At 41.8% G+C, this 14195-nt stretch overlaps 1 protein-coding gene across 1 annotated transcript; it reads left to right on the plus strand.

The window, feature by feature from the left end:
* Positions 1–7258: 7258 nt before the first annotated feature.
* On the plus strand, positions 7259–10861 carry LOC137604173 (amine sulfotransferase-like). The gene is made up of 7 exons (XM_068328131.1): positions 7259–7318; positions 7736–7900; positions 8778–8986; positions 9157–9283; positions 9637–9731; positions 10262–10436; positions 10556–10861. Exons 1-7 carry the CDS (start codon positions 7300–7302, stop codon positions 10672–10674), a joined length of 909 nt encoding a protein of 302 aa, XP_068184232.1. The 5' UTR covers positions 7259–7299; the 3' UTR covers positions 10675–10861.
* Positions 10862–14195: the final 3334 nt, after the last annotated feature.

The raw sequence follows: 14195 nt of genomic DNA on the forward strand, positions 1-14195 counted from the left end.
GCAGTTTGTAATCCTTACAAAATGAGTTTCAACTCAAGTTTATTTTGTGTGTGGTTTACATTTATTTCCATTTTGGCTGTTTGAGATCATGGATTCTGTTGTCTGATTTTTATTTAAGTTTATGTTGTCGCTGCTTCAATGCACACATATTGCAGGAGTGGTTGTAAAAATAAGATATACACAGCTACCGGAGCTAGATGGAGGCTAGTTAGGTGCTGGCTGGCAGTCTTGATAACAGAAGGCAGGGAGCTAGCAAATTCTAAAAACGCCTTTTGTCTCTACTAAGAGAAGGTTTGTCAGTTGTAGTTTCTTCATCAACTTTTTGCAAGTCCAACATAGAAGCATGGGGAAAATCTCTGACCTATCACAGTACACGCTTTGCTCATAGAGTGCAAAGTGCTCCCTCCCATCTGGTCTTGCACCTACTCTTCCAGTTTTCATTGTGTACCCATCCTTCCTCTGTGATTGTACCATGGAAAACTTCCAGTGTCTCCATGAGCTTTTATTTACATTCTGCTAATCATGACTGTTCTTCAGTGTAAGAAGGGCTGCCTTTTTCATTTAGCTTGTTTACTGGTGCAGAACCTCCAGTGGATCTCTTTAAGTGCGTCTCTTGACATGATGCTCTGCTCCAGAGGTGAGTGTAGGAAAACTTAATACACACTTTCATTCTTAATTATATTTTCTTCATTTTAAACGTCATAAACCAGTTGAAATGACGTTCATTAAATATTACTGTAATGAGAGGACTATACAAAACAGAGGAAATGTGTTGTGGCATTTTTAAAAAAATTAATGGTACAACAAAATTGAAGACTGACTAAATTAACTCGTATTTATTTAGCTTTAGAATCCATGGGCTCCTTGGACCTCATCAGTCCTTACCTGTTCAGGTACAAAAAGATTAACTTTATGACAAAGGACAAACTGCGACCCAAAGACTTGGATGCTCTTATCGATGCTGAAATCCGTCCTACAGACATCTTCCTCCTTACATACCCCAAATCAGGTAAGGAGCTGGAAATCATCAGTTTTAGATATGATTATAGCTAGCTTCTTTACCAACAACCCTGAACTGGTCCTTATCTATTGTAACTTATGCTGTTCAAAAATAAATTACTGCTGTATGTGTTGCAACACTACTGTTTGTACAATAGAGTTTGTATGTGTGCAGTATTTTATGAATGAATACGTCCATAAACTATGATATTTTTGTGAAAACTAGAAATTTAAGAACTATACTTGCATGCGATTAATTTTCCCACTGAAAATACCTTATAGGTATTTTTAAAAAGTTGTAACAATGATGGCTGGGCCATTAAAACCATTTTATTTAGGTGCAGATTGAAATTAAGTCAATAGCGAAGTCCACAAAAAGAAATGTAGTCATTATTTTAACATTGAAATGTTGGATGTGTTTCTGAGTGGAATGAATTGGAATAAAGGGAGATCATCAGCTCTTGGTTTGAGTTCAACCAGCTTTAACCATCAGTGCCGGCAGACACTGGACATAGGAAGTTTTGTTCAGCTTCAGGAATAAAAAATCCATCATCACCCTGGTGAATATCCAGGGTTTTGACTTTGGGCTTTTGGAATTATTTGGCATCCAAATTAAACAATAAACGAGACTGGACTGACTACAAGCATGCTCTGTATGAGAACATCCATAACCACCTCAACTGCCTTTGGTTTGTGCAGGACACTAGTTTAGACTGTGTGTGTGTGTGTTATTTATACTTGAATTTACTGTTGGGCTGCACGGTGGCACAATGAATGAATGAATGAGTTTACTGTTTTGTTGCATCTCTGCTGCTCCTTTTTAAAAAGAAAATGTTCACAGTTGGGCGGCACAGTGGAGCAGTGGGTAGCGATGTCACCACATAGCAAGGCGGTTCCAGGTACATGTCCCACTCTTTGTGGAGTTTGCATGTATTCCAGGTGTCTGCGTGGGTTCTCTCTGGGTTCTCCGTCTTCCTCCCACCTCCAAAAACATGTGCTTCAGGTTATTTGGACTGTCCTAGATTGCCCATAGGTATGAATGTGTGCGTGTGTGTCTATGTATATGTATATGTGGCTCTGAGGTGCACTGGTGTCACGCACGGAGTGTGCCCTGCCTCACGCCCCCAGCCAGCTGGGATAAGCTCCAGCACCCCGTAACCTGCGACAGTGGATGAAGTGGGTTTAGAAAATGGATGGATGGATGGATGGCTGTCCACAGTATGGGATTTTAGAGGTATCTCATCTGATGTTAAAGGCAAAATGAAGCAAGATCGTGAGAAAATATTCTAGCACATCCAAACGTCTTCCGGGGGCTGAATACTCTTTTGTCTCCTTAATTTATATCAGTGAGTTAATTAAAAAACATTTGTCAGTTGTTACGTGGTAACAATGGAAGCCTGTCTATCTGGTCCTTCTTCTCCCTTTATTTGAAACGTCTCTATTTGTTTTAGGCACTATATGGATGCAGCAGATCCTGGTGGAGATAATTGGAGCTGCTCACCCTGATAGGGTGGAGGACGTCACCAATAGGGCGTTTTAGGTGACCCCTTCCGACCGAGACCAGATCCTAGAGTGTTTCGTTCACATCTGCACCCTGACATGTTGCCCCATGGAGTGAAAAATAAGCAAGTAAAGGTGACAATTTACAACATTCAAGCTCTGATTCAAGAATACATCAGCAATTCACCAATCAAGACACTCCCAACATTGTTTCTTGAGCTGTGATAATGTCATAGAATTATTGGAAAACGATCATTCTAAAGACCATGTACATATATATCTTCCCTTGAGGTTGTGTATGTTTGGAGGAATCCCAAAGATGTCCTGGTGTCCATGTACTACTTTGCCCACAGTTTTGTCATGCTGGAAACACATGAGTTTTGAGGTTTTCTTTCAGCAGTTCCTGGATGGTGACGGTAGGTTCAATATTCACTGTCACCAGAATAAAAGGTCCATGCTTATGTTGTATTGAATGAGAACAAGCTTTGTCTTGTTTTGCTCTTATATTCCAGGTACATTTTCAAGGTGTTCTCTTCTGATACCATCTGAGTTACTAAAGCAACAGATGTACTTGGGATTTCAAATGCATTTAGCTACCTCTAGAATAAAATAAATAAGGAATGTAAATGTATTGTTTTTGCTAACATTACTAATGTGTGGCAAACAACTTTGTACAACAGAAAAAAACCCTCAACTTTTCTTCTAGTTTTAGGGGGATCATGGTTTGATCATGTGAAAAAAGGTCATGAAGCACGAGATCAACTGAGCATCCATTTTGTGCAGTATGAGAACATGCTGAAGGTTGGGAGTCTTCTTTTTTCTATTGCTTCTATATGAACAACTGTAGCTGATAGTCTGTCACCGTGTGTGTCATCATGAAAAAATGTGATTGTGTCAATTGTGAAATTCCAGTTTTTTTTAAAGTTTATACATCTGGGCAATGACGGAAAGGATAAGATGTGCATACAAGCAGCTTAAAATGATTCTTTACAGGGTGGCTGGCCTTAGCCTCAGAAATAGTGAGCTTGGATATCCAGGAGAGGCTTAAGATCGAGGTGCTGCTCCTCCAAATGGAGCCAGCAGAGATGGCTCAGGCATCTGGTCAGGATGCCCCCCTGATGCCTTCTATGGGAGATGTTCCAGGCAGGTTGATCTGGAGGCGGCCTACAGACAGACCAAAGATTTTCTTGAGAGATTATATCTGTTGGCCCGTGAATGCATTGGGAACATCCCAGAGTAGTTGGTGGAAGTGGCTAGGGAGAGGAGTGTCTGGGCAGCCCTGCTAAAACTGCTGCTCCCACAACCCAGATTCAAATAAGTGGCGGAAAACAAGGAGATTTCTGTCGGTCAGTGCAACATGATAACCGTGAAAAATGATTTCACAAAAATTCAAAGATGTGTTGTCTACAGCAGCTTATTCGGGTCCGTAGATTCAGGAGAAGTTTGAGCAGGGAATCCCAGACAGCTTCCATCAACTCCTCTGGGGGAATCCTAAGCTGTTCACAACCAAGAGATATAATCTCTCCAGGATCCTGGGTCTTCTTCTGGGTCTTGTCCTAGTTGGACATGCCAGGAACACCTCCCAGACAAGGTGCTGAACTACCTGAAGCGGCTTTGCTCGATGCGGAGGAGTAGTGGCTCTACCTTGAGCTTCTTCCGGACACCTGGGCTCCTCACCCTAGCTGTAGGCTGAGCCCAACCACCCTGCAGAGAAAAGTCATAGCAGCTGCTTGTACTTGTGATCTTATCCATTTATTTGTTGCCCAGAGCTCATCACCAGCTCATCAGGTCAGGGTTGAAATGTAGACACCGTGAGTTGGGTCAATGTTCGATCAGGCTAGTAAGACCACGTCATCTGCAAAAGTCAGAGACCGATTCCTACGGCCACCAAATCCGACACCCTCTACCACTTGGCTACGCCCAGAAATTTTCTACATGAGCAGAACCGTTGACAAAGGATACCTTGGAAGATGAGTTGTAAGCCCTGTTCAGTCCCACAATGCACATGTGGACTGGTTGGGCAAGCTCTGATGCTTCTTCCAGCACCCTCGCAAGAGTATGGAACAGGAATAGTAAGGATTATTTTAACACATTCTTTGGCAAGGAGACCACTACACCACCACTCCAGTTTGCCCCTCCAGGAGCACTGTGTCATCCTGCATATTGTTGCACAGATGTGTCACAGCCCTACACCATCCAGAGCATTGAGATAATAATCATCTCATTGTTTAACAGCTGCAGCATCTTCAGCCCCAGTGAACACTGAACCCATCTCTAAGTCCTCTTGCTCTATTGACTCACTGGAATGCATGTTAGTTAGATTGAGGAAATCCTGGGACCTGCACCTCTCAGCTAGTCCTCCAGTTGAGGTCAGCAGGCCCCCTATGCATCCCAGAAATTATGTGGACAAAGGGATGGAGTCCCCTAATGGTTGGCCAGAATCAGTTTGGTGCCAGCTGAAAGCTTTCTTCTAACATCTCACCAAACCTTTCACAACACTTGATCTTTCTCTAATTGATGGCTGAACTTGTATATCACTTTGGCTGCTGATACTCATTAGCTACTACTGGACACTGTTACCACCTGGCTCAAGGTCGGCAACAAAAGGGAGGCCACACACAAGAGATAACAGTCAAAGTTAGTTTTAACTAAAACAAATGAGCAAAAGCAAATTACTGATGGCATGTGTATGTAGGAAGGGTCATGTTAACCGTGCGTGGATGAGTGAATCATGGTGTAAAGTCGTGTTGTAAGGTGCAACAAACCAAACAAAGTGATCAGGCTGATGAGGCTGCAGCAGGCCCAGCTGAGACAGATTGTGACCAAAAGGGCGGTCCTTACAAAGCCCTGCAGGCCCAACCCAGAATGGCGGTCACTAACAGGCACTCCCTCACAGCTCTGCCTACCAGCCAACTCCTAGTGGCTGCAAGAAAGACAGACCAGTGAGAGAAAGGCAAACAGATTGCACAAGGTCGTGACAACACCAACAGGCCAAATTTGCCCTGTAGAACTAATGGCTGAAGATGTTCTGCTGACATGAAAATAGTTTGAAAATGGCTACTGTTGTAAGGTTAATACTGTATAATGCAATGACAGCTACTGAGTTACTGTATTTTAAAGGGTACCATTGGGGTGACTGGGGTAAATATTTTATTCAGTGGCAGGTATTGGGTTTAATTTCTATTTTGTAATGTCAGAAATGCAGCAAATAATTCCACACTAAAATAACTTTGATATCCATGAGTCACAGGACTTCAGACAAGAATTTGTGACTCTTTGTGCCATCCTGGGAGCAGACTTGACTTGATGAACTACAAGGAAATTTTTGAAACCCATTTCTATACAGAGCCAACCATGCGTAAAGGTTTGTTTACACAACTTCTTTAAACATTCTCTTACATTCTATCAACTGTAAAGGTGACAAACTATGGCCATCAGACTAGAAGAGACTGGAAAATATAAAACTTTTTTCTGTGTCATGACAGGTATTGCTGGTGACTGGAAGAATCACTTCACTGTGACCCAGAATACACACTTTGACATAGTTTTCAAGGAGAATATGGGCAACGTCCCTCTAACATGCACATGGGAGGTCAAACAGTAGTGTATAATGTCTGTTTCTCTTGTAATCTAATAAATGCAACCACTCCTTAATGTTAAATAATTCTGAATTTATTACTTTTTCAAGTTACCAACATTACAGTTGCACAAAAAAATGTTTGCTTGTTGTTTGTTATCACATAAATCCTTTTAATTTTTCCGGTTATTAAACCCACAGAACTCTATTAATCAAAGATCAAGTTATCCAACTGACTAATGAAAAATAATATCAACACAAGTTAGGACATTAGCTTTGGTCTAAACGTTTTTGTCAGTAATCAAGCCCATTTGTAATGGGCTTGATTACATAACACTGAACATAAGAAAACACAACACTGAACATAGAATATGAACATTATTAAAACATAAAAGTGTAGAACAATTAAAATAGAACAATTTAACTGATGATAAAATTGATTATTAACCAATGGTTACAAAAAATAGAATAGTGTCATTGTCACAATTTGGTGTGGCTGTCTTGTGAGTGGATCCTCGGCTCCCCACCCGTTGGTGTCTCCACACCCGTTGGTGCTCTCCACACCCGTTGGTGCTCTCCACACCCGTTGGTGCTCTCCACACCCGTTGGTCCTCTCCACACCCGTTGGTGCTCTCCACACCCGTTGGTGCTCTCCACACCCGTTGCTGGTCTTCACACCTGGACTCAATTAGGCTTTTTAAGTCAGGTGGTGTCGGAGCTCTTTGCCGGTTTGTTCCTGTTTTGTTCTTGCTTTGTAGTTTTGTCCTCAGGTTCTCTCCTGTAAGTCTGTTTTGTTCCTGCCTTGTTCTGCCTGCGTTTTGTTTTTGAACAAGGGGGGTGCTGTATGTCTGTGGTTAAAATATTACATTTCAACCATGTACTGTACTGTATGACTTTGACTTTTTCTTGCATTCTAAAAATAGACATAAACAATAAAAATCAGCAACTTTAAAATATTTTGGGGGTGCTAGGAATCAATTTGGGGTTGTTTCCGCACTTTGCTCATAGAATTCAAAGGGTTTCTAGTTGGTCATTCCTGTTTTTAGTATTTACCCATCAACCCTGTCCTATTATGTTATGCAAACCTTCCACTACCATGATTACCTTCATTTAAATGCTGCTAGTCATGACTGTTTGCCAGTACAAAAAGGACAGTTTGTATTCTTTGCTCTCATTCACTGGTGGAAAATTTGAAGTGGACTCCCTTCGCTGTATCTCTTGACATGATGTCCTGCTCCAGAGGTGAGAGGAAGAAAACTTTATACACACGTTCACTTGGCATACATTTATTTAATTTTTTAGCAGAGGTTAGTTGAGAAGAACAACTTCATTAATATTGCAATGATATTAATATGCAAAGAAGAGGAAAAGCATATGTCTCAGTTGAATTTTATTTTAAAAGGTAAAAATAGTTTTGATATTATTGTAACATGAAAATAATTTCTAACTAAAAAGGTCACTATTCCCCCTACCAGAGTCAAAGCAAACTGTTACCTCGATGGGGTAATTATAAGTGGGGTATTTTGAGCAGTTTTAACTGATATTCTACCATCTATCAAGGTTTTTTTGATCAGATTTGTGTTTATATTTGTGCAGAGACATCAGCAAAGTCAGTGATACAACAACTGTGAACAAACTAAATTAACTAAATTTATTCAGTTTTAGAATCCATGGACACTCTGGACCTTGTCAGCCCTTACCTGTACAGGTACAAAAATGTGAACCTCCTGGTAAAGGACAAAATGCGACCTAAAGACTTGGATGCTCTTCTTGATGCTGAGATCCGTCCTACTGACATCTTCCTCGTTGCATACCCCAAGTCAGGTCAGGAGCTGGAAATAATCAGTTTTAGACATGATCATAGCTAACTTCTTTATTAACAACCACTTCACTGACGACAAGCATGCTTAGTACATGACCGGACAAATTAAACAGCTGACAAGAACTCTCAAATGCTGCATGAGACTTAAACCCTGAGCCCCTCTTTCAGCAGGAGACTGTCAGACTCATTTTGTAAGGAGTGCTGGCACAGGTGTTAGTTCCTATCACCTAAGTAATGTGTTTTTTGTTTCATCTTTTGTATCTTTGCAAAGGATGCAAAGATATTTGGTGGACGAAAGAAGGGACGGACAGACGAACACAGGCACACTGACAATTACATTACATCACCGCTTTGAAGCGGGATGTAATAATATATGACAAAAGCACTCACTCTATCCAGTAGAGTGAGTCGCCACCAGCCGATGAAGCAGACAGAGGTCACAAATTACTGAGGATACACCACTCTGAGGACAGACCAAATAAATGCCTCAGTCAAAAAAGTGTATGATTACCCCTACCAAAACACAAACCATAGCTGAACCAGATGAAATGGAACCAGTCTCCCCTAGTGGATGGTTATGCAGATCCATAGCTTTTGATACCACCAGCCAAGGAAGCAGACAGAGGTCGCCAATAGCCGATGATCCACCACACAAAGGCCTGAGAGCGAGAACAGGAGAGGGAGGGAGAGAGAGAGAAAGCAAGGGCGAGAGTGGTGCTAGAGGGATCAAAAAGGCAGAGGATTAATGAGAAGCAGGGGCCGAAAAAAGAAAAGAAAAATCCTACAGCTCGTTGGCAGGACTAGGATGAACCTAAACATTGAGACCCCCCCACCTCAAATATTAGTGATCTACTTGAAACATCCCTTACTTTATTTTAGGCACAATATGGATGCAGCAGATCCTGGCTGAGATAATTGGAGCTGCTCATCCTGACTGGGTGGAGGACATCACAAACAAGACACGCGTTCCTATGTTAGAGAGCAGATTTTTAGGTGACCCCTTCCGACCCAGACCAGATCCTAGGGTGTTTCGTTCACATCTCCACCCTGAGATGTTGCCCCACGGAGTGAAAAATAATCAAGTCAAGGTGACAATTTGCAATATTCAAGCTCTGATTCGAGAATCCATCTGAAGCCTAATTTACCAATCAAGACACTCTAACATTGTTTCATGAGATGTGAAAAGAGCAATTAATTTTTGAAAACCAATCACTCCATAGATTGTGTACATACACATTATATATCTTTTCCCCTTCAGGTTGTGTATGTTTGGAGGAATCCCAAAGATGTCCTGGTGTCCATGTATTACTTTGCCCACAGTTTTGTCATGCTGGAAACACCTGAGAGTTTTGACGTTTTGTTTCAGCAGTTCCTGGATGGTGATGGTAGGTTCAATATTCACTGTTGCCAGAATTTCGGGTCCATGCCTGTGTTGTATCAATTGAGAGCTCACCTGACATTGCCTTGTCTTGCTCTGGATTATTATTTGATTTTACATATCTTGAAAATGTGTAATTTATGTGGGTGATTCCAAATAAACTACACATTTCCAAGTTTGTGGAGGAATCCTCAGAAAATCTCTAATTAAAAGTATTACTTGGATGCATTGAAAGCATTTAGCTACTTTTAGCATGAAAAATTGTGGAATGTAAAGGCGTTTTCTTTTTCTGTGAACATTCGTAATGTGAGACGTTTAACTCAACAGAAGAAAATCTCACCACCTTGTTTTCTTCTGCAGCTGGATATGGATCATGGTTTGATCATGTAAAAAAATATCACCAAGCACAAAATTACCTGAACATCCATTTTGTGCAGTATGAGAACATGCTTAAGGTTGGGGGTCTCCTTGTCGTTTGTTTGTGTATCAACCACTGTGGTTGACCTTGTGTGTCTATGTGTCATTATGACAAAATGTGAAACTTCCACTGATGTAATTTTAATTTGGTGTTCATATTTCTGTGAATGGGTAGCACGGTGACGCAGTGGGTTAGCACTGTCGCTGCACAGCAAGACAGTTCCGGGTTTGCGTCCTGCTCCGTGCGGAGTTTGCATGTTCTCCCCGTGTCTGCGTGGGTTCTCTCTGGGTTCTCCGGCTTCCTCCCATCTCCAAAAACATGCACTTTAGGATAATTGGCCAGTCCCAAATTGACCGTAGGAGTGAGCGTGTGCATGCATGTTCGTCTGTGTCTCCACGTGGCTCCATGGTGCACTGACATCACATGCGGGGGCCTCACACAAGGTTATCTTAATAATTACATATAATTCAGTGGCATTATTAGGTTTATTTTCTTCAATCTTTTTAATGCCAGAAATGCAGCAAATGATTCCACATTAAAATAAAATTCTACATCTATAATTAACAGGATCTGAGACAGGAAGTGGTGAAACTTTGTACTTTCCTGGGAGCAGACTTGACAGATGAAGTCATTGATCAAGTTGTGGAGAAGTCCACATTCAGAAACATGAAGACTGACCCCAAAGCAAACTACAAAGATTTTTTTGAAACCCACATCTATACAGAGCCAACCATGCGTAAAGGTTTGTTTCCAAACTTCTTTAAACATTCTTTGATATTTTATCGACTGTAAAGATGACAAACTATGACCACCACACCAGAACAGAGTGGTGACTATCTGTCTTTATCTGTGTGTGAACAGGTATCGCAGGTGACTGGAAGAATCTCTTCACTGTGGCCCAGAATGAACACTTTGACAAGGTGTTCAAGGAGGAAATGAGCAACTTTCCTCTGACATGCACATGGGAAGTCAAACAGTAGTGTATTAATCTCTTAATCATTATATCTGATCATTTTGTTTAACCTGTTTGTTCAGAGATTAACAGAAATTGATCTCCCACAGCAGAAAGTTACATTTTACGAACGGGCTCTTCATTGGTTCTCATCTCGCCTCATGTTTTCTCATGTTTTCATAGGTAGAATGTGTTCATGCGAATAAAGAAATCATATTTGCTCAGTGAAGTCAAACACTGGATGAAAAAACATTTTTAATTATTGTTTTACTTGTCTGTGCAATTATTTATGTTCAGATGCATCAGTCAAAATCAATCCAGTTCAAGTCAAAAAATGTTCACATATCTCACAAAATGATGTTTAAGTATTTCTTTTATTCATTCATTTTCTAAACCTGCTTCATCATTCGCCGTCCCGGATCGTGGGGTGCTGGAGCCTTTCCCAGCTGACTGGGGACATGACGCAGAGGACACTCCGAGAGCAATGCCAATGCATCGTTGAATCACACATATACACAAACAAACACACATGTACACACACCTACAAGTTGGGATTGGCCAATTAAACTGAAGTGGAGAGAACCCACGCAGACATGGGGTGAACATGCAAACTACATAAGTCCTGATTCATACCAGAAAAACATTTCTGCAGTCCAGAGATCATTCTGTCCAGACAAGGAAACAATTTCCTCCTCTGACTCGGAAGAACCACATATTTCCCAAGATAACTCAACAACAAATCCATCCATGCTCTTTATCTTCTGCCCCTGTCTAGACGACAATTCCCAGACTGTTATCTGGCTTACCTCACATATAGATTTTGCTCTTGTGTGAACATCTGCAGCAGTGACATCATTGCATTTCTGCTTTAAAGTGTCAGTCATTACATCTTTGTCAGAGTTTGCGCAATGTCTATTATGACCCAGTTCATAGGTTACAACAAAAAATTGTGATGGACTCAAGTAAATTAGACAAATGCACACTAATATATGAAAATTTAAACAATGAAAATCAAAACAAAGGTGGAGCAGTATAGTCTGGCAAGGTGGTGAGTGAGCAGCAGCCTCCAAGCTACTGACACTCCTGATGCTGGCAGCTGCTTATCAGGGGGTTCCTCAGGTGTGGTTAAATACACAGAGCTGGCCAGGTCCCTCCTCTTGCTCCGATTGCTCTGCGCTGTACCTCTGTAACTCCAGGTGGTCTTAATTTGCATCTGCATTACCAGGTTTCACAGAATTACTGTTCTTGTTGGATGTAGATGCAATGTAATGGAGCTGTTCATTAGTTTATATTTTCAATGTTCTAAAGTTGTGCAGACCAAGGTCTATGACTTGTGATGTGGTCATTAGCATTACTACTATGTATTTAAAGGTGCAAATGATATCTACTAAATAGCAACTTTATTTTTGAGTAAACTTTCTGAACACATTGAATGAAATGCTAAACAGCCATTGCTAGGGCACCATTTTACTGTATTGATGTAAATTTTTACTTTTCCACGGGCAGATTTGGTACAAACACACCTGTGCTATTTTACTGTCATGCTTTTCTGATGAGATAACCACTATAAGGAAAAATCTGGAGTACGTCTAGCCTGAGTTACATCCTGCACCTACCAGCAGCCCGCATGAAACACGTACCACAAAAGCATCCTGATCACTCTCAACGACCCACTGACCTGTGGTTGTAGCTGGTTGTATAAAGCTAACCTCCTATATATGAAACAGCAATTTGTTGGTAATAATCACATGACAAAAATGCTGGACATAGGAGGTTACATTGCCAGATGATGGATCAAAAAGGTGAACTGGGACTCTTGAAGATGTAAGACAAATCTCCTGACGAGTGCCTGAAACTGAGAAGGGGCACAGTGTTATTGGTTGTACAAGCCAGTAATTTTCATAGAAAGTTCTGGCATTAATGGGTGAGTCAAATGGGTGAGTCAAGTGGTATTGTGTCTAATGCCAACTGTACAGCAATGTTCCAGTCCACGAAAGTCTCACTGTCCCCCGATTCAATGAGTGCACTCAGATATAATTACGTTCAGCCATGAGAAGGTAGCGTTGAGCTGCCCCGTCTCTCTTCAGGTGACAGTCTGAATCGATCCAGGGGCTCAGGGCCTAGTAGACAGGGTTTTTCTCTGTGATAAAAAGCCTCCTCAGTTCTTTGATCTTGAATGAGAGGTGCATCTTCAATAATAAGACACTTTTGTGCTGAGAAAAAAGTTTGCTCAAGAAATTCAGCAGTTTATGAATCAAGTGAAATTTTATTTATGCAGTGTCAAATCATAAAAGAATTCATCTCAATACTTTACATATAGAGCTGGTCTAAACCAGTCTCTCAAGCTTTTTCATGGAAACCCAAAATAAATCTGAGGAACAAACAGTGGTGAGGAAATATTTCCTTTTAACAGGCACAATCCTCAAGCAGACTCCGTCCCCTGAAAGGTGGTTGTCCGTCTTGACCAGTTGGGGTAACAGAAAGGAAGGACGAGATAGAGAGACAGAGAGAGGCGGAACTGGGAGGGGGGCATAGGGGGAATACTATGCACACTATGAATGATGGTACACATGACAGAGAATTCTACCATCTAGTTAGTTATACCAAAAACACTATCGCAGCTGCATGGATAAATGTATGATGACGATGGAGGAAGGAAGCATGACCCCAGCTGATGGATAGATGATACCAGAGGCAATAGAGAAGCAGAGCTGATGGAAAGTTGAGTGGTGAGCCTGGGAAAACCTGCAATGACACGGAGCACACCGACAGAAAGAGGTTCAGTCGGTAAAATGTCATTTCTATGGTGTGAATGGAGAAGATTAGGAGAGAAAGAGGTCAGAAAGGAGCAGGAGTGACGAAGAGGAGACCAGACCGGACAAGGAGTAGAGAAGAGCCCAGTGTCATGGGGAAGTTGGTGAGGATACAGCGCTGGACTCTTCAACAGATGCAACAACATACCTCTGCAGAAGAGTCTCGAATGTTCCTTGGCCATGAGCTCCATAGTGTTGGGTTACAGTTCTCCTTAAGGGACGAGCTAACCGTCAGCCTGACTCAGCCGAACATGTATCAGTTATCTGTGTGCTCTCTATGTTTGAAGAAGAAGAAGAAGAAGATACACTTTATTGATCCCCTAGGGGAAATTACATTTGTCACTCAGGTGTACATTTGTTACATTTTGTTTTGTGTTAGTTTTTCACACACACTATGTATGCACAGGCCCCTGAAACAACCACAGCACACAAAGGGGCCTGTAATCATGCAGTTAGTATACAAACACAACATCAAGCTGTACATCGGGAGGCAGAGTGACGGGCAGCAGCTTCCTGGAGTGCGCCCCAATAGAGCAGCTTGTAAGGGGGACGGCGCCTTGCTCAAGGGTGCCTCGGCAGTGGCTGGGAGGTGAGCTGACGCCTCCCACCGTCAGCTCACACTCCGGAGATGTTCTGGCGGGAGCGGGAATCGATCCACCGATGGCTGGGCGATCTGTCTTCAAGACCTCTGCTCTACCGCTGAGCCACTGCCGCCCCTTTGTGTAAGCAAATGTGG

This window comes from Antennarius striatus, chromosome 11, assembly GCF_040054535.1.
Source record: "Antennarius striatus isolate MH-2024 chromosome 11, ASM4005453v1, whole genome shotgun sequence".
NCBI classification, from domain to species: Eukaryota; Metazoa; Chordata; class Actinopteri; order Lophiiformes; family Antennariidae; genus Antennarius; species Antennarius striatus.

What these genes read in the sequence shown, in the direction of transcription:
- LOC137604173 (XM_068328131.1), top strand. An exon ending in AGTATGAGAACATGCTTAAG is followed by an intron (nt 9,732 to 10,261) that starts GTTGGGGGTCTC and finishes TATAATTAACAG; the next exon opens with GATCTGAGACAGGAAGTGGT. An exon ending in AGAGCCAACCATGCGTAAAG is followed by an intron (nt 10,437 to 10,555) that starts GTTTGTTTCCAA and finishes GTGTGTGAACAG; the next exon opens with GTATCGCAGGTGACTGGAAG.